Here is a 21,810-nt window from a genome sequence, read left to right as displayed (position 1 = left end):
TCTTCTTCAATGGCAATGGGATGAAGCTAAAAAGCAGTAACAAGAAAAACTGAAAAATTCACAAATATGTAGAAATAAAACAACAAACTCTTAACCAATTGTTCAGGGAGAAATCACAAGGTAAATTAGAAAATACCTTGTGATGAATGAAAAGTAGAACATACCACAATTTATGGAATAAAGCAAAAGCACTGTTCAGAGGCAAATTTATGGCTCTAAATACTTACATTAAAGAAGAAGATCTCAAATCAGTAAACTAACTGCACACCTTAAGGAATTAAAAAAAAGAAGAGCAAACTAGCCCTAAAGCCGGCAAAAAAAGAAATTAAGATTACAGTAGAGATAAACAAAATACAGAAATGAAAAATAAAGTTAACTAAACCAGAAGTTGGTTCTTTGCAAAGATCAACAAAATTGACAAGCTTTTAGCTACACTAAGGAAAAAAAGGGAGAAGACTCCAATTACTACAATCAACTATGAGAAAGAGGGCATTACTAATGACTTTACAGAAATAAAAAGGATTGTAAGAGAATATTATGAACAACTGTATACAATAAATTGGATAGCCTCGATGAAATGGACATATCCTGAGAAACACACAAACTACCAAATCTAACCCAAGAAAAACTAGAAATCTGACTAGATGTATAACAAGTAACAAGATGAATGAGCAATCAAAAACCTCCCAACAAAGGTAAGTCCTGGACCAGATGGCTTCACTGATGAAATCTAATACTTACAGAATTAACACCAATCTTTCTCAAACTCTTCCAAAAACACTGGCGAGAAGGGACCATTTCCTTACTCCTAATATGAGGCCAGCATTACCCTGATACCAAAACCAGGCAAAGACACTGCAAGAAAAGACACTGCAAGAAAAGACACTACAGACCAATATCCATTATGAATATAGATGCAAAAATCCTCAAGAAATTACTAGCAAACTGAATTCAGCAGCAGATTCAAAGCATGATACACCATGACCAAGTGGGATTCATCCCAGGAATGCAAGGATGGTTCAACATATGAAAATCAATATAATATACTACATTAATAGAATGAAGAAAAAGACCTATATGATCATCACAACTGATATAGAAAAAGCCTTTGACAAAATCCAACCTATCTCTATTCACAGATATGTGGTCTTATACATACAACGCTAAAGAGTCCACAAAAAACTGTTAGAGCTAATAAACGAATTCAGCAGTTTCAGGATATAAAGTCAACATGCAAAAATCAGTTGCATTTCCATACACTAGCAATAAATAATCTGAAAAGAAAATCAAGAAAACAATTTACAACAGCATCAAAAAGAATCAAATACTTAGGATTAAGTTTAACCAAGGAGGCAAAAAGACCTGTACACCAAAAACTACAAAACATTGAAAGAAATTTAAAAAGACATAAATAAATGCAAAGGGGCCCCATGTTCATGGATTAGAAGACTTAACACTGTTAAGATGACAATACTAATAAAAGAGATCTACAGATGCAACGCAATCTCTATCAAAATCCCAACAACATTTTTACAAAAATGGGAAAACCCATCCTAAAATTCATATGGAATTTCAAGGAACCCAGAGTTGCCAGAACAATCTTCTTTTCAAGAACGAAGGTGAAGGGGACTTTCCTGGTGGTCCAGTGGTAGAGAATCCGCCTTCCAATGCAGGGGACGCAGATTCAGTTCCTGGTCAGGGAACTAAGATCCCACATGCTTGGGGCAACTAAGCCTGTGTGTCACAACTACTGAGTTCACGCGCCTCAACTAGGGAGACTGCATGCTGCAAACTACAGAGCCCGCGCGCCCTGGAGCCTGCACGCCACAACTAGAGAAGAGAAAACCCACACGCCACAACTACAGAGAAGCCCGTGTGCCACAACGAAGAGCACACACACCTCAAAGCAAAGATCCCGCATGCGTCAATGAAGGTCCCGCATGCCGCAATTAAGATCCGACACAGCCAAAAATAATAAAGAAAATAAATAATAATAAATAAATCTTTAAAAAAAAAAAAGAACAAAGGTGAAGTACTCATTAGTTCCAGATTTCAAAACTTACTGCAAAGCTACAATAATCAAAACAGTGTTGTATGAACACAAGAAGAGACACACTGAACAACACATTGACCCAGAAACAAACCCTCACATCTATGGTCAATTGATTTTGGACACAAGTGTCAAGACCACTCAATAGGGAAAGGACAGTCTCTTCACAAATAATGCTAAGAAAACTGGATATCCGTACGCAAAAGAGTGAATTTTGATCCTTACCATACCCCCTACACAAAAATTAACTCAAAATGGATCAAAGACCTAAAGTAAGAGCTAAAACTATAAAACTCTTAGAAGAAAACATACGGGGAAAGTTTTGTAATACTGGATTTGGCAATGATTTCTTGGATATGACACCAAAAGCACAGGCAACAAATGAAATAAACAGATAAATTGGACTTCAAAATTTAAAACTTTGTGCATCAAAGCATACTATCAAGAGAATGAAAAGACAACCTGCAGAATGAGAGAAAATATTTGCAAAACACCTATCTGATAAGGGTTTCGTATCTACAATACATAAAGAACCCTTAAAAATCAACAACAAAATGACAACCGAATTACCAAATGCACAAAGGATTTAAATAGACATTTTGCCAAAGAAGATATACAAATGGCCAATAAACACACGAAGATATTCAACCTCATTAGTCATTAAGGAAATGCAAATAAAAACCACAATGATATACCACTTCACAAGTACTCTGGATGGCTTTTTTTTTAAAAAAAACAGAAAAGGAAGTGTTGGCAAGGATGTGGAACAATTGTACATTACTTTGTATATTGCTGGTGGGAATGTAAAAATGGTATCCACTGTGGAAAACAGTTGGGCAATTCCTCAAAAAGTTAAACGTAGAATTACCACACAGCCCAGCAATTCCACTCCTAGTTATTGACTCAAAAGAATTGAAAACAGGGATTCAAACCAATACATGTGTGTGAATGTTCACAGCAGTGTTATTCACAGTAGCCAAAAGGCAGAAACATCCCAAGCGTTTATTAACAGATGAATGGATAAACAAAATGTGGTATATTCATACAATGGAATATTATTCAGCCATAAAAGGACAAACATTGAAAATACTATCCTAAGTGAAATAAGCCAGATACAAAAGGAAAAATAATGTATAATTCCACTTAGAGGAACTATCCAGAACAGGCGAATTCATGCAGACAGAAAGTGGATTAGAGATTACCAGGGGTTGGGCTAGAAGACAGAATAGGAAATTTTTGCTTAATGAGTACAGAGTTTCTGTTTGGGGTGGTTAAAAAAAAGTTTGGAAATAGATGTGGTGATGGCTGCACAACACAGTCGATGTAATTAATGCCACTGGATTATATACTTAAAAATTGTTAAAATGGCAAGTTTTATTTTATTTATATTTTACCACAATAAAAGAAGATAATTGACTGTTGAAGGCAAAAATAGTAGTGCATCATGAGGTTGTTAACATACGTACAAGTATAATGTATGACAACAATAGCACAAAGAATGAGGTAAGCATAATAGAAGCATTCTGTTTTAAGGTTCTTTCATTATACTTTAAGTGGAAAATATTTGAAGGTAGATTGCAAGTTTAAAGATGTATTTTGTAAAACCCTACCGATAGAAAAAAAAAAAAGTGTAGCTGATAATGGAGATAAAAGGAACAATAAAAAAACCTAGGAATTCAAAAAGAAGATAAAAAAACAAAGAAGAAACAAAAAATAGATGGGATAAAGATAAACAGCACGACTGTAGACTTAAACCCAACCTTATTGATAATTATATTAAATGTAAATGATCTAAACACCCCATTTGCAGATACATATTCTCAGGTAAAATTTTAAAAAGGAAGATCAAGGAGCTTCCACTTCTGCTTAGGATGTAGAAAGTCATAACATACCATCTCTCCTATCCTAAAAATGAGTAAAGACTGTCTAATCTATAAAACCATACCTTTTCATGAACCCACTTGAAAACAGGCTGCAAGAAAACCAAGCGATCTGAATTCCAAAGAATGACAAATCTCTCTCAGAAGAGAGCAGGCACTTGAAAAGTATCAAGGTAATGAAAAACAAGGAAAGACTGTTAAAGTGTCACAGATGGAAACTCTAATAACACTGTTGATGAAAGTACAAATTAGGGCACAGTGCCAACTGGGAAAAATGTAAGAAAAAACACTGGGGAGTTACGACAGAATAGCTATAGTAAGGACAGCCTTGGACTTCAAGACTCTGAAAATGGAAAATGAATGGTTCTCACCGTCCATGAAGTCTATAATAGGCCAGCTGAAGTGCCAGCTGAACAAAGGTATCAGGGTGAAGCTTCTTCTTCTTGGTTAGCTTCTTGCCAAAAGATGTAAAGGCATAGACCAAAAGCTGCAGATCAGATGCCTAACAAAAAGAATTAAATACGAACAGTGAAAAAACACCTAAGGAGAATACCCCAAAGATAACCAAAATATCATTTGCATTAAAATAATCATCAGACATAAATAAAGGTATTAAAGTTGTAATTTTTAAATGTTTTATGCTGTCATACTTGGATGATAGCCAAATATTCATATATAGTAGTTATAAGATAAAGTATTATTATCAAAGAGAAAAGTGAAAAATCTACCTGCTTGAAATATTGGGCTTTAGCTTGGTTGATGTCATTTAATACTTTTTTATCCACAGTGAAAACAAGCTCCTCTGGAAGTGGTATATCCCGTACTTTATCTGAACCCTGAAAATAGGGAAAACTTAAAAATATTATATCTATAAAAATATGAGGAGGGCTTCCCTGGTGGCACAGTGGTTAAGAATCTGCCTGCCAATGCAGGGAACACAGGTTCGAGCCCTGGTCTGGGAAGACCCCACATGCCGTGGAGCAACTAAGCCCGTGCACCACAACTACTCAGCCTGCACTCTAGAACCTGCGAGCCACAACTACTGAAGCCTGTGCACCTAGAGCCCGTGCTCCGCAACAAGAGAAGCCACCACAACGAGAAGCCCGCGCAAGGCAACAAAGAGTAGCCCCCACTCACTGCAACTAGAGAAAGCCCGCACGCAGCAACGAAGACCCAACGCAGCCAAAAATAAAATAAATAAAATAAATTTATAAAAAAAAATTATGAGGAGAAAGGGATGAAATATTTGTTCTAACATACCGTCCATCTTCCTTCACTCTCAAAAATTTTCTGATCAACATAATAGCTGATGCTTACGATAACCATTGCATCATAAGGAGCATGCTAAAATGAAAATACACAAGATTTTGAATAAGTTTTGTAAGTTAAAACTTGACCCATCCTTAAAATACTAAAAATAGAAGTACCATACGACCCAGCAATCCCACTACGGGGCATATACTCTGAGAAAACAATAATTCAAAAAGAGTCATGTACCACAATGTTCACTGCAACTCTGTTTACAATAGCCAGGACATGGAAGCAACCTAAGTGTCCATCGACAGATGAATGGATAAAGAAGATGTGGCACATATATACAATGAATATTACTCAGCCATAAAAAGAAACGAAACTGATTTATTTGTAGTGAGGTGGATGGACCTAGAGTCTGTCATACAGAGTGAAGTAAGTCAGAAAGAGAAAAACAAATACCGTATGCTGACACATATATATGGAATCTAAAAAAAAAAAAAAAAAAAAATTGGTTCTGAAGAACCTAGGGGCAGGGCAGGAATAAAGACACAGATGTAGAGAATGGACTTGAGGACACGGGGAGGGGAAAGGGTAAGCTGGGACAAAGTGAGAGAGTGGCATGGACATATATACACTACCAGATGTAAAACAGATAGCTAGTGGGAAGCAGCTGCATAGCACAGGGAGATCAGCTCAGTGCTTTGTGACCACCTAGAGGGGTGGGATAGGGAGGGTGGGAGGGAGACGCAAGAGGGAGGAGATATGGAGATATATGTATATGTATAGCTGATTCACTCTGTTATAAAGCAGAAACTAACACACCATTGTAAAGCAATTATACTCCAATAAAGATGTTAAAAAAATTTTTAAATTTTAAAAAATGGAAAAGTAAATAAATAAAAATTAGAGAAAATAAAAAATAAATGTTTTTAAAAAATAAAGTAAAAAAATAAAGTATCTCTTTAAATTTTTACTATATAAAAGTGGAAGACATTGAAGGGTTATGAACAGAGCACTGACATGATTTGTCTTACAATTTAAAAGGATCACTCTGATGGTTGTGTTGAGTTAAAAAGATAGTGTAACAGGAAATGAACGGCATTATGCATTTGGCAAAACCATAAAGTTGTACAACATGAATAGTGAAACAATGTAAACTATGTAATTCAGTTAATAATAATGTATCAATACTGGTTCATCAAATGTAACAACCTATACCAATGCAAGATATCAATGAAAGGAAAAACGGGGTGCAGGAGAGAGAACAAGTGAGCACTTTGTACTTTCTGCTTAATTTTCCTGTAAATCTGGAATTTGCTCTAAAAAGTAAAGTCTACTAATTTAAAAAAAAAAAAAAAAACTTGACCCAATATTTTATTTTCACCTTCCCTCCACTCTTAATACATAATAAAATGCAGAATTCTCAAATGCCTCACCTTGTAATGATAAAGAGATGGATATTCCACAGTATAATAAGTAACTGATGTATTTTATTTTCTGAGAAAGAACAAATATTTAAAGTTGGAAGCACCTAATTAGGGCTCTTGAGATAATGGGAAGGGATGTAAACATGAATAATCTAGAGAAAATAATTGCTATCTGTATTGGAAGTCAAAGGAGGTATACATATGTACATATACAATGCTAAAATGTTCTGGAATTGTAAAAGCACTATGGAAAAGCAGATGGGGGTGGCAGACTAAATCTGAAGGCTAAATGGAGGAAGGGTATGAACTTCTTTTGGTAAACACACAGTCCACTAGATAAGTATTTAAAAGCATAATGATTTTGTGTACATATCTATAAGAGTGTTCAATGTGGCAGAAATAATTCTCAATGTTTAAGGAATGTGGGAAAGATGCGCTGAGTTACAGGGATGTCATGGTTTTGACAGCTGTATTTAGAGAAAGGAACTGTGGCTAGTTGAATTTTCCCATCATTTATTCTGGAGGATAAACTTTTTGCCTTATCTTCTCCATGTTCTTTTGATGACAGTTACATCACATGGGGTTTTTTCCCCTCTGGGTTAAGGCTACCACTTTACATTATACACAATTACCATTCATGAACTGAAAGCGACACCGCAAGCCTTGGAGAGAAAGAAGGGAAGTTTAAGATATGAATACAGCACACTTGGGCCCAGTTTCAGAGGGTGTAATTAGGTGTCTTAAATATCGCCTTAACACTACACAGCTTTGCTGCCCTGTATTACAGCCCCATGGAGCCTAGAAACACGGTATACCGTTACCAGGTAAGCAGCTACCAAAGCACCAGGAAGGGCTTACTAGGGAGGTCAGTACAAGATGCAAGAGCAGTTCATCCCGCCTGCCAGCAACAGCACGTATAACAAGACTCAAAGGTCATGGACAAGACCCTTTTCTAACAGCATCTCACAACTGTGTAGTACTTTGTAGCTTTACAAAGAACTTTCACAGATATTGCATATATTATTTCATTGAAGACAACAGTATTATACTGGAACCAGTAAGAAAGAGCATGACTGAAAGATATAAATCTCTATGACTTATAATTTTATCCATTCATCTCCTGGCGGAAAGTTAATCATCAATTTAAAAATAAAATGTTAGGAAATAGAAAAAATTTAAACGCTTTCCTGCTGCTTTCTTTGTTCACGTAAGTTTTGTCTTTTTTTTTCATTTATATGGAGGCAATATGTGTAATATACTGTTTAATAATGTGGACTTTGGTTCCGAGTCCAAACCTTACTACTTACTAGCTACATAAGTAAGTTAAGTTCTCAAGTAAGTTACTTGAGAAAGTTACTTAATTCTTTAAGTAAACTGCCTCATATGTTAGTAGGGAAAACAATACCTAGTCGCATATAGCAGCTGTGAAAAATGATTTTAATAATGCTTATAAAGTACTTACTACAGATCCTGGCCCACAGCAATAATTAGTAACTACTGTTATTAACAACTAATGTTTATTACATGCTTCCTATGTACTTCTACAAAAGCCTACAACAAAGCCTATATAAGGAAGACAAAATAGTTGACCCCAGGATTTTAAATCCCAACAGGGAAATGCTATTATGTAATATAATCACAGAAGTATATATTCAAGCACCAATGGAAGAGAGCAGCAATATGAATTTGGATTAAGAACAACTTAACTTTACAGTATATATACTTTACTAATAATGTTTTACATTGGTTAAATAGCATTTTCAGTAATCATCGTAGGTTGCAAGGGGAACCTACATGGAATCTTAAAAGCATACTGTCAAGTGGAGATCATCAGATCAATCTGATAAGTATATGGGTGACAATGCATACACATGAAACATGTCCATACACTTTACTACAGGAAAGCATTTCAGTTGTGCAAAGATATATGCTCATTATGGGACCAGTATTTTTATTCAAAGATAGAAACCTCATTAAAGTTATTTTCTCCTGAATTTGAGCAAACAGCAGGATGTTGATGCCATCAGTAAAAATCCAAGTAGTGCAAGGCGGTTTTTTTAGGGGGTTGGGAGTGAGGGAGGAAAGCAAGATGATGAGAGGAACTAACCCGTACGTAACAATGTAACATCCAGTTTGGACAATTTAACACATGGTGAAACAAAACTCACAAGATGAGAATAATAGGTAAAAACTGGAAAAATATTACTGCAAGCTACCTATGTAGAAATGGTCAATGAAACTATTAAACCAGAGAAAAGAGCAGACACAGGGGAAAATGGTTATGAATAATATTAAGCTCAGTTTTAGAATCCAGAGACAGGAAAAGACTGTTAGGAGGTTGAAGGCAGTGTCAGATGCATATGAAGAAGAGGGTAACCAACTGCAGCTGACAAGTCAACGAGAAATGGAGGGAAGAAGCCAGAAGGTAGTTAGCTACTTTACGAAGGACAGACAGGGAACAGTGGATTTTAAAAGAGCTTATACTACATACAAATGCAAGCAAATTCCACTTTACAGATACACACCACACTGTTATCCTGACTACAGATGAAAATAATTTGTCCTATACTCTATTTTCACTGAGAATTCATAACTAAACCTTTTACTCTAATACCATAAAGCTAAATAAGTGTTTGCTTATTCTATCACAGGACAGCGTAAGTATTGTAGATTACTGCCATTAAATTAACCTAAAAGAGTAAAAGGAAAAAATAATTTCAGTAGTTTACTTACATCACAATTACAGCCAAATACTCCATTAGAAAAGGAAATCAAGTTATAAGATTTGTCACCCCAGCGTACTGTTGGATCTCCAGTAAGAACCTTTGTAGCAACCTAAAATAAACGTAATATTTCCAAATTTAAAGGATTTTAATATTGGTTTTTAAGTATTTATATCTTAAATACACACAAACACACACACACACACACACACACACACACACACACACACACACGATCTCACTTTTCCTCTTCAGGTAAACCAAATTTAATAAAATGTTAGTTATACTCAAGAGATAATAATTCTGGCCCTGACTTTAAATAGTACTCAAAATCCGAGAAATTCTACCAGAAAAGAGAATGATGGTACAACATTCATGAATGTTTAGAGAATATACAATTGAAAGGACAAGGCTTTTGCAACTTGAATAGGATAAGAGGCATTGATAAGTTTAGTCATTAAAGTCTAGTTACAAGAAAAATATTTCAAGAATTCATATCCTACTAAGCCAGTTTCTAAAATGGTAAGTTTTGGCCATAAGTGAGTCATGAAACCACAGTAAACATTCTTTACAAGAAAGAATAAAATAGAACATAAATATCAGAGTACATCGCAGATAGTCAAAGTAATTATTACTGTTTTGTGAAACTTCTATTATGTGTGTATGTGTAAGTGTGCACACGCTTGTATGCGCATGTGTGTGTGTGTAATGGGCTGCAATCTAAATATGCCTAACTGTAGATTGCAGCAAAAAAGTTTGAGCAACACTTCATTAAAACACATTCTTCCTCAAGAAGCTTGTCGATTCTACTTAAAAAAAAAAATGCAGCTAAGGAAGAGGAAAAATTGTTTTCTACCTACAAGGTTTATCAATCCTATATTATTTTATTTCTATCATTTAATATTGATGAATGTATTATGAAGTAACTTCAGTGTTTTCAAAAGACTCTGAGATTCCTACAAATATGACTACTACCTTTTATTTTTTTCCCAGGAAATGATATTGCCCCAGAAAAAAAAAAGTAGGCCACAATTACCCTTAAATTCACTAAAGTCAGTGTGTTCTATAAAACCAAATGATAAAATAAATCACAAGAATGATATAATTCTTAGGACAGACCTCACCAACTAAGGTATCAAGGCCCACTGGTGTGGGTTATAGGTAGGTTCTCATGTCACCTTTGGTATGAAATCTCATTTAGCCCAGCGTCTTATGCAAATTTCCTGTATATATAATCAATGAAAAGGTTGGGAACCACTGACATCTGATAAGCAAATAATAGAGATACTTCTTTAAACAACATATAAGATATGTCTAAATGGAGCTAAACAATGTGGCAAAAATTTACAGAGCATTATTTATGTATAAGATTCATTTGATATGTGTGTCTCTCTCTGTGTGTGTGTATGTGTGTGTGTGTGTGTGTGTATAGCTAAGAAAATGTTTTAAGAGCCTGCATTAAATATTTATATTTTATGACTTAGTATTTGCACTTTCTTTTCTTAGCTTCCCCATTCTAAGATAAAAGATGTTTCCAAGATACAGGAAACAACTGTCTTCACAATTATGTTTCACAGTGGTTTTATGGGTGTATATTTCAAACTCAGTAAGTTGTATACATTAAATATGTACAGCTTTTTGTATGTCAATTATACCTTAATAAAGTGGTTTTAAAAAAAAAAAAAGCCTGCATGTAACAAAATTCTTCTCATGTTCAATTTACACAAGAGTCCCCCAGAAAAATCTGTGGGAAGAAATAACAAAACAAGATAGTTGAATACCTGAGAATAATCTTCCGGTGTTACACGTGGACTGCCATCATCTAAACAAAATACCAGTAAACTGCTCTGAATTTTTTCTAACATAGTCAAGTTCTCTGGATTAAGACTAATCAAATATTCTCGTGCCTAAAGGGCAAGGAGATAATAATAAAATGTTACAAATTAAATACAAAATATCCAGAAAATCTCAATAGGTTCTCAAAAAGTTACAGAAAAGGTTCTTCAAGAAAAGTGTGAATTCAAGGACCTCTGTGTTGACTCCTGAACAGGTTTTTCCTCCAACTGCATGGCTGGTCCCTATACCTGTGCTACTAAATGCATAAATGTATAAAGTTATGCCACCCCCTAGATTTTCTCTAATAGTTTAAAATTGTACAATGTATTTAATGCTGCTTAAAGCTTAAAGCTGTCTGTCCATTCATCTTTATTTCAAAAATCTGAACAAAGGGACAGCATATACTTGAGCTCAGTGTTTGAAATTTAAATGTAAATAAAATAAAAATAGCATACCCTCATCCCAAAAGTGTAAATTATAGTTAATAATATTGTATTACAGATTTGAAAGCTTCTACAGAGTATATCTTAAAAGTTCTAATTACAAAAAATGTATTTTTTAGTTTTCTGTATGGTGATGGACGCTAACTAGACTTACTGTGGTGATTATTTCTCAATATATACAAACATTGAATCCTTATGTTGTATAGTTGAATATAATGTTGTAAGTCAATTATACCTCAAAAGAAAAGAAAAATGTAAATTACAACCTTAGCCCATCGAGTTCGCTCCTCACTAGTTAATGCTGCTACCCCAGGTCCATCAGGTTCACGACGGCACTTCTTTTGGATGTATGTCAATTGCCTTTGGAAGATTAAATAAAGAGGATTCAAAAAGAGCACAGGCAGGATCACTAGCTACTTTGGCCTCTAATAGGTTATAAAGTTTATAAGTATTTAAATGTTTTGATATATTATCCAAAGAAAGAGATTATGGTCTCAACAGCAATGGAGTTACTTCCTACACATCTTTTTTTTTTTAAAAGTGATTATGTGGCCTATTAATGCCGTAAGTATACTTGACAAATCTCACAACTATTATGTACATTTTATCTAACTAAAAACTATGTGTATATATTAACGGAGGACTTATTCTATACCCAATTAATACTTGGGCTTAACCCCCAAAATAGAAATACCATGTAGTTAGTTTTAAATGTTTTCACATATGCCATTCTTACTTAAAATCATTACGAAGACTATTAGCTAAGGATAAATTATTTCCCCCCATAGCATTCTATAATCCTAGTCTGATGAGTTTCATGTATCTTTAAACATATAGCAGGTAAATAACAGTGTTCTTCCACAAAGAAATTTTAATCAAAAATCCACAGCTTATTTTCATCCCTACTTCCTCATAAGATATGCTAAGAAATTACCTCAATTTAAACGCTTCCACAGGTTTCTTAGAAAGTGAGCTAATGTAGCTTAATAAATGGTCAAAAGGCACCACTAGTAGCCATCCCTTATTTGTGACTTTATCATTCAAGGAATGAATTCCTTGCTGCAAAATTCCGCCCTCTTTATTTGAAACTAATGGTGTCCTGTGGAGCAGATGAGGCCTTCTATACCAAACAATCTGCATCTATGGTGGGAGCAACTTGCCTTATCTCTTCTTGCTTACTTGTCTTTGCTAACTCTGATTTTGCTTCAATTACAAATAAAGCTTACAGAGTTGGTGGTTACATGGCGGCCATAGTAACTAGGATAAATTCTGAATGCTTAAGGAATTAAATCTACCTCACTGTTTTTCTCTATATGGTATGAGTTGCTGCCCTTCTCTTACCACCTGAGAGCACCAGTTTTGACTATGAAACTTTTCCCCACTCCCTGATATAGCCATTTTAATATTCAGTGGGAAAGGACCACGTCATAAAAAAACAGTCATTATCAGAGAGAAATCACCAGGAAAAATGTATTAAACTTGAAATGACATTTTAAGTTTGATAATAAAAGGTCAGATAGTAACTGCCAAATCTTCACCATTAAGAAGTCCATCCTACCTAAAGTGATCTACAGATTCAAGGCAACCCCTATTAAAATCCGATGGCATTTTTCACAGAAACAGGAAAAAAAATCCTAAAATTCATATGGTACCACAAAAAAAACTCCAAACAGACAAAGCAGTTTTAAGCAAGAAGAACAATGCTGGAGGCATCACACTTCCTGGTTTCAAAATATATTACAAAGCTTCAGTAATCAAAATAGTATGGCACAAGTAACAAACATACAGGTCAACGGAACACAACAGAGAGCCTAGAAATAAATCCACTTACATACAGTCAACTGAGGTGCCAAGGAAGCCAAGAATACACAATGGGAAAAGGATAGCCCCTTAAATAAACAGTGTTGGGAAAATTACCACATACAAAAGAATGAAACTGGACCCCTATCTTACACCATATAGAAAAATCAATTCAAAATAGATTAAAGGCTTAAATGTAAGACCTGAAACAATAAAACTCCTGGAAGAAAACATGGGAAAAAATGCTTCTAGACATTGGCCTTAGCAAGCATTTCTTAGACATGATACCAAAAGCACAGGCAACAAAAGTAAAAACAGACAAGTAGGATTACATCAAACTAAAAGCTTCAGCACAGTTAACAACTAAGTGAAAAGGCAACCTACAGAATATGAGAAAATACTTGCAAACCATACATCTGATAAGAGGTTAATATTCAAGGAACTCCTACAATTTAATAACAAAAAACCAAACAACCTGATTAAAAAATGGGCAAAGGGACTGAATAGACATTTCTCCAAAGAAGATATAAAAATGGCCAACAGGTATATGAAAAGGTGCTCAACATCACTAATCATCAGGGAAATGTAAGTAAAAACCACAATGAGATATTACCTCATTCCTGTCAGAATGGCTATTAACAAAAAGATAAGAGATAACAAGTGTTCACAATGTTGTGGGGAAAAGGGAACCCTTCTGCACTGCTGGCGGGACTCTGAATTGGTGCAGCCACTATACAAAACTATGGAGGTTCCTCAAGAAATTAAAAACAGAAATACTATATGATCCAGCAATCCCAGTTCTATGTATATATCCAAAGGAACTGAAATCAGGATCTTAAAGAGACATCTGCATTCCCATGTTCCTTGCAGCATTATTCACAATAGCCAAGAGGCAAAAGCAACTTAAATATTCAAGGATGGATGAATGGATAAACGAGATGTGATACACACATACAAAACGGAATTTTATTCTGCCTTAAAAAAGAAAGAAATCCCACCACTTGCAACAACGTGAATGAACCTGCAGGACACTACCCTAAGCGAAATATGCTAAACACAGAAGGACAAATACTGCATGCTATCACTTATACGTGGAATCTAAAATAGTCAGACTCTTAGAAGCACAATAGAATGGTGGGTGCCAGGGGCTCATCTAGGAGGAAATGAGGAGGCATTAGTCAAAGGATACAAAGTTTCAGTCATATAAGATGAGTAAGTCCTAGACAACTACTGTACAGCATAGTTCCTGTAGTTAATGATACTGTACTGTACACTTAAAAATTTGCTAAAAGGGGAGATCTTAACGTAAGTGTTCTTACCACAAAAAAAATTATTAAAAATAAATTAAGAGGGCGGGACACCTTTGGAGGTAATGAATATGTTTAGGATATAGATTGTGGTGATAGTTTCATCAGTGTGTACTTATCTCCAAACTCATCCAGTTGTACACAATAAATACGTACAGCTTTCTGTGTGTCAATCATACCTCAAAAACGGTTTAAAAATAACTTTTCTATTCATATAAAAAAAGAGGTACAGATTTGGTAACTAAAATAACCCCTCTTTTCCTTTAATTTGGCTATCTATGTACTTGTTTTCAGCTACACATGCAATTTTTGATATTTAAAAGCACAAAGATTTGTATTAACAATATTTATATTTCAGAATCACACACTTTTAAAATATTCTACCCTTGATATGTCCTCACAATCTTGTTTCTGCCTTCATTACTTCCCACTCATTCTTTAATTTACCGTAATCGGGTTTTGTCCTCCAGTGATTATCTTGAAAGTACTGAATTTCTGAATGTTACCAATGGCATCCCATAAAACCTAGCAGCTTTATCTCAGTCTTATTTTCCTCACTGCAGAGTGTTTAACACCCAGGAGTCAATCTTAAAATTCTCTCTGCCTTGGCTTTTGTAGCACTGTTCCACTGTGGTCTCCCTAACTCACTGACTACTGGGTCTTTTTCACTAACCATTTGTTCTCGTTCCACTGTCAAATGTGTGTTTCACCAAATTTCTCTCACTGCCCTCCCCCAACCTCTTCTACAAGTTTCTCTTTTGGTAATTTCATCCACTACTTTAATAGCTTCAACCATCACCTTTATAATAAGAGGCAACGAAACCTCTAACTTCAACCCCATTTTCTCTCTAAATTTCTGGTACCAAATTTCCAAATGTTTATTGGATATATCTACCTTGATTTCTGTCAACATTCCCAATTAAATTTGGAATTTAAAAATGATCTCCCTGACCCCTCCTTATTAATACAAATTTTTAAAAAATTGATCTTAGAGGAAAACATAGGTATAAATCCTCATGACCTTGGATCAGGCAATGGTCTCTAAGATATGATACTAAAAGCACAAGTAACAAAAGAATAGATAAATTAGACTTGGTCAAAATTAAAACATTTGTCCTTCAAAAGAGGCCATGAAGAAAGTGAAGAAACAAATCTAGAATGAGAGAAAATATTTGTAGTTTATATATCTGATAAGGGACTTCTATCTAGAATATCTAAAGAAGTTTTACAACTCAATAATAAAAAAGACAAATAATCCAATTAAAAATTGGCAAAGGATTTGAATAGACATTTCTCCAAGTAAGATATACAAATGGTCATAGGCACATGAAAATATGTTCAACATCGTCATTATGGAGATGCAGCTGTAAACCACAATGAGATCCCACTTCATACCCTCTAGGATGGCTACAATCAAAAAGGCAGACAATAACAAGTGCTGGTGAGAATGAAAATAAATCAGAATCCTCAAATACTGCTGATGTGAATGTAAAATGGTACAGTCATATTGGAAAACAGTTTGGCAGTTCCTCAAATGGTTAAACATAGAGTTATGATCCAGCAATTTCACTCCTAGGTATATATACCCAAAAGAAATAAAAACACATGTCCACATAAAAACCTATACACCGATGTCCAGGACAGTATTACTCACAGCAGCCAAAAAGTGGAAACAACCCAAATGTCCATCTGATGAATGATTAAATAAAATGTGGTATAGCCTCAGAATGAAATATTATTCAGCCAAAAAAAGGAAGAAAGTACTAATACATGCTACAACATGGATGGATGTTGAAAACATCATATATGCTAAACGAAAGAATGCAGACACAAAAGGCCATATATTTTAAGATTCCATTTATATGAAATGTCCAGAATAGGCAAATGCATAGAGATAGAAAGTTAAGTGAAAGATAGAAAGGTTGCCTAGGGCTGGTGGGGTGGAAGTGTTTGGGAAATATGAGAAATGTCCGCTATTGGACAGGGTAAGAGTTGGGGAGCAAATGAGTTACTGCTTATGGGCTCAGGGTTACTTTTGGGGGTGACAAAAATGTTCTAAAATTGATTGTGGAGATGATAGCACAATTCTGAATATTCTAAAAAATGCTGAATTGTACACTTTGGGTGAACTGCGTGGTGTGTGAACTGTCTCAAAGCTATTATTAAAAACAAGAAAAAAATTGAAAAGGTACCTCCTCGTCTGTTGCCTCATCCCGTTACAATACTATCTGCTTACTCAGTCACATTTAACAGCTTCCTTTCTTTCAAAATCCAGTTACCAACTCATATTAATTTTATCTCCAAAACATTTTCTGCATTTATCCCATCTTTTTAAAAAAAATTTGTTTTAATTGAAGCATAGTTGATTTGCAATGTTGTGTTACTTTCTGATGTACAGCAAACTGATTCAGTTATACATATATATATATTCTTTTTCAGATTCTTTTCCATTATAGTTTATTATAAGATACTGAATATAGTTCCCTGTGCTATACAGTAGGACCTTATAGTTTATGTAGAGTGTCCCATATTTTAAAGCCCCAACCTCTTACTTCTTTACTGGATTACTGCAAATTTTAATACATCTCTTTTCAGGCTCCAACTCACTAAGATTCAGAATCCGACCAATCTATGTTACACTTCTAATATGTATCTTATGTTTCTAAATAAAATTTCCTAACGTATAGGACTGGCCTAATCACTCGATTCACTCACACATGCACACCCACACACTTCTGCTTTGTATTAAGCAGAGGAAATTTTTAAAAAAAGACCTGGTAAGTAGTCTCTTAGAGCTCCATCTGCATGTAAAAACACAGAAATGACTTCAATACAATTTAATAATCAATATAATAAAGATAAATATGAGGTATACAGAGAGTCTAAAGGAGTCTAAGTCCTTGGGCCATGAAGAGAAGAAAGGGAATGGGAAATCATGAAATAGGACATAAAATAGGAAGTAGTGACCTTGTGGTGACCTATGAACAGAAACATAAAGCACGAGGAGGAATTCTTACTTAAAAGTGGACAAGGCAGGAGAAGGCAACCCAAACAGAAAGCATAAGCACAAGCAAAGATCACAAATAACTTAACATGTTAGAACTGCAAGCAAAAATGGGGCAGGAGTATAAAATGCACAGGGAGGAAGAGCAGGACAAGGCTGAAGGGACAGGCGAAGGTCAAATCCAGACCACCACTAAAAACTGGGACTTGTGCTTCCCTGGTGGCGCAGTGGTTGGGAGTCTGCCTGCCAATGCAGGGGACATGGGTTCGAGCCCTGGTCTGGGAGGATCCCACATGCCGCAAAGTAACTAGGCTGGTGTGCCACAACTACTGAGCCTACGCGTCTGGAGCCCGTGCTCTGCAACAAGAGAGGCCACAATAGTGAGAGGCCCGCGCACCGCGATGAAGAGCAGCCCCCACTTGCCGCAACTAGAGAAAGCCCTCGCACAGAAACGAAGACCCAACACAGCCAAAAATAAATAAATAAATAAAAATTTAAAAAATAAAATATTTAAAAATAAATAAATAAATAAACTGGGACTGTATTCTAGACCCAAAGAAACCATTCAAGAATTAAGCAAAAGTGAGATACAATCAAATATGAATTTTAAAGTCACAGGACGGATGACTGTAGAGCATGTAGGGAAGCAAGAAACCCACCTGTGAAGTTGAATCAACAGAGAGTTAAAGATCTGAACAACACTTTGATTTACTTTTTTAAAAGAAACCAGAAATCCAAATTTTTGTGTGAATTCAACCAGAAATCCATATGTTTCTCTGAATTCTCCTGATTTTTAAATAGTAATGTAAATTCTCTGTTATCCAAGCAAAACAGGCCACAGGCTGAATTCAGCCCATGGATCACATGTTTCAGGGAGAGTGGCTTTCAGTAATACAATTAACAAGCCTGATCTAATAATTTTATGTCAAATTTGGAAATTTTAAAATATAGCTGGAACATACAGAAAGATTATCCAAGACACAAAAGCAAAACACCTAAAAGGTGGATAATTTTGCCTATGTCAAAATTAACAATGTCTGTTCAATTACCAAAAAAAATCTGTTAACTGGAAGAAAATGTTTGCAATCTGTATAACTGATAAAGGATCAGTGCTCCGAAATATAATTACTACAAATCAATAAGACTAAAAAAATAGCCAATAGAAAAATAGGCAAGCCTACCTCAAGAAACAAGAAAAATCTCAAGTAAACAATCTAACCTTACACCTAAAGGAACTAAAGAAAGAAGAACAAACAAAACCCAAGTTAGCAGAAGGAAAGAAATCATAAAGATCAGAGCAAAAATAAATGAAATAGGAAAAAAGAAAACAATAGCAAAGATCAATAAAACTAAAAGCTGGTTCTTTCAGAAGATAAACAAAATTGATAAACCATTAGCCAGACTCATCAAGAAAGAGAGGGAGAGGACTCAAATCAATAAAATTAGAAACAAAAAGGAGAAGTTACAACAGACACCGCAGAAATACAAAGCATCCTAAGAGACTACTACAAGCAACTCTATGCCAATAAAATGGACAACCTGGAAGAAATGGACAAATTCTTAAAAAGGTATAAACTTCCAAGACTGAACCAGGAAGAAACAGAAAATATGAACAGACCAATCACAAGTAATGAAATTGAAACTGTGATTAAAAATCTTCCAACAAACAAAAGTCCAGGACCAGATGGCTTCACAGGTGAATTCTATCAAACATTTAGAGAAGAGCTAACACCCATCCTTCTCAAATTCTTCCAAAAAATTGCAGAGGAAGGAACACTCCCAAACTCATTCTATGAGGCCACCATCACCCTGATACCAAAACCAGACAAAGATACTACAAAAAAAGAAAATTACAGACCAATATCACTGATGAATATAGATGCCAAAATCCTCAACAAAATACTAGCAAGCACACTCCAACAACACATTAAAAGGATCATACACCATGATCAAGTGGGATTTATCCCAGGGATGCAAGGATTCTTCAATATACGCAAATCAATCAATGTGATACACCATACTAACAAATTGAAGAATAAAAACCATATGATCATCTCAATAGATGCAGAAAAAGCTTTTCACAAAATTCAACACCCATTTATGATAAAAACTCTCCAGGAAGTGGGCATAGAGGGAACCTACCTCAACATAATAACGGCCATATACAACAAACCCACAGCAAACATCATTCTCAATGGTGAAAAACTGAAAGCATTTCCTCTAAGATCAGGAATGAGACAAGGATGTCCACTCTCACCACTATTATCCAACATAGTTTTGGAAGTCCTAGCCATGGCAATTAGAGAAGGAAAAGAAATAAAAGGAATACAAATTGGAACAGAAGAAGTAAAACTATCACTGTTTGCAGATGACATGATACTATACATAGAGAATCCTAAAAATGACACCAGAAAACTACTAGAGCTAATCAATGAATTTGGTAAAGCTGCAGGATACAAAATTAATGTACAGAAATCTCTTTCATTCCTATACACTAATGATGAAAAATCTGAAAGAGAAATGAAGGAAACACTCCCATTTATCACTGCAAGAAAAAGAATAAAATACCTAGGAATAAACCTACCTAGGGAGACAAAAGACCTGTATGCAGAAAACTGTAAGACACTGATGAAAGAAATTAAAGATGATACCAACAGATGAAGAGATATACCATGTTCTTAGATTGGAAGAATCAATATTGTGAAAATGACTATACTACCCAAAGCAATCTACACATTCAATGCAATCCCTATCAAGTTACCAATGGCATTTTTTACGGAACTAGAACAAATAATATTAATATGTGTATGGAGACACAAAAGACCCCGAATAGCCAAAGCAATCTTGAGGGAAAAAAACGGAGCTGGAGGAATCAGACTCCCTGACTTCAGACTATACTACAAAGCTACAGTAATCAAGACAATATGGTACTGGCACAAAAACAGAAACATAGATCAATGGAACAAGATAGAAAGCCCAGAGATAAACCCATGCACCTATGGTCAACTAATCAATGACAAAGGAGGCAAAGATATACAATGGAGAAAAGACAGTCTCTTCAATAAGTGGTGCTGGGAAAACTGGACAGCTACATGTAAAAGAAGGAAATTAGAACACTCCCTAACACCATACACAAAAATAAACTCAAAATGGATTCGAGACCTAAATGTAAGACTGGACACTATAAAACTCTTAGAGGAAAACACAGGAAGAACACTCTTTGACATAAATCACAGCAAGATCTTTTTTGATCCACCTCCTAGAGTAATGGAAATAAAAACAAAAATAAACAAATGGGACCTAATGAAACTTTAAAGCTTTTGCACAGCAAAGGAAACCATAAACAAGACGAAAAGACAACTCTCAGAATGGGAGAAAATATTTGCAAACGAATCAATGGACAAAGGATTAATCTCCAAAATATATAAACAGCTCATTCAGCTCAATATTAAGGAAACAAACAACCCAATCCAAAAATGGCAGAAGACCTAAATAGACATTTCTCCAAAGAAGACATACAGATGGCCAAGAGGCACATGAAAAGCTGCTCAACATCACTAATTATTAGAGAAATGCAAATCAAAACTACAAGGAGGTATCACCTCACACCAGTTAGAATGGGTATCATCAGAAAAATCTACAAACATCAAATGCTGGAGAGGGTGTGGAGAAAAGGGAACCCTCTTGCACTGGTGGTGGGAATGTAAATTGATACAGCCACTATGGAGAACAGTATGGAGGTTCCTTAAAAAACTAAGAATAGAATTACCATATGATCCAGCAATCCCACTACTGGGCATATACCCAGAGAAAACCATAATTCAAAAAGACACATGCACTCCAATGTTCACTGCAGCACTATCTACAATAGCCAGGTCATGGAAGCAACCTAAATGCCCATCGACAGACGAATGGATAAAGAAGTTGTGGTATATATATATATACAGTGGAATATTACTCAGCGATAAAAAGGAACGAAATTGAGTCATTTGTTGAGACGTGGATGGATCTAGAGACTGTTATACAGAGTGAAGTAAGTCAGAAAGAGAAAAACAAATATCGTATATTAACCCATGTATGTGGAAC

The 21,810-nt window shown here is 35.1% G+C and overlaps 1 protein-coding gene across 8 annotated transcripts in view; it reads right to left on the bottom strand.

The window, feature by feature from the left end:
• Positions 1–21,810, bottom strand: part of CROT (carnitine O-octanoyltransferase) — a 104,288-nt gene that overhangs the window by 60,021 nt on the left and 22,457 nt on the right. For 7 of the 8 annotated variants that reach the window (XM_082472500.1, XM_082472497.1, XM_082472502.1 and 4 more), the window contains exons 8-13: positions 11,880–11,973; positions 11,116–11,241; positions 9,345–9,446; positions 5,191–5,274; positions 4,659–4,766; positions 4,302–4,432 (exon numbers count right to left, since the gene is read on the bottom strand). In XM_082472500.1, the coding sequence (XP_082328626.1) occupies positions 4,302–4,432; positions 4,659–4,766; positions 5,191–5,274; positions 9,345–9,446; positions 11,116–11,241; positions 11,880–11,973 (645 nt within the window). The remainder of the gene's footprint in view (positions 1–4,301; positions 4,433–4,658; positions 4,767–5,190; positions 5,275–9,344; positions 9,447–11,115; positions 11,242–11,879; positions 11,974–21,810) is intronic. The other variant, XM_082472501.1, reaches the window with a different exon arrangement.

Source organism: Balaenoptera physalus (genome assembly GCF_965194825.1).
Source record: "Balaenoptera physalus genome assembly, chromosome: 8".
In the NCBI taxonomy this organism is placed as follows: domain Eukaryota; kingdom Metazoa; phylum Chordata; class Mammalia; order Artiodactyla; family Balaenopteridae; genus Balaenoptera; species Balaenoptera physalus.
Note: the sequence above shows the minus strand (reverse complement) of the source record. Positions and strands in the feature narration are given on the sequence as shown.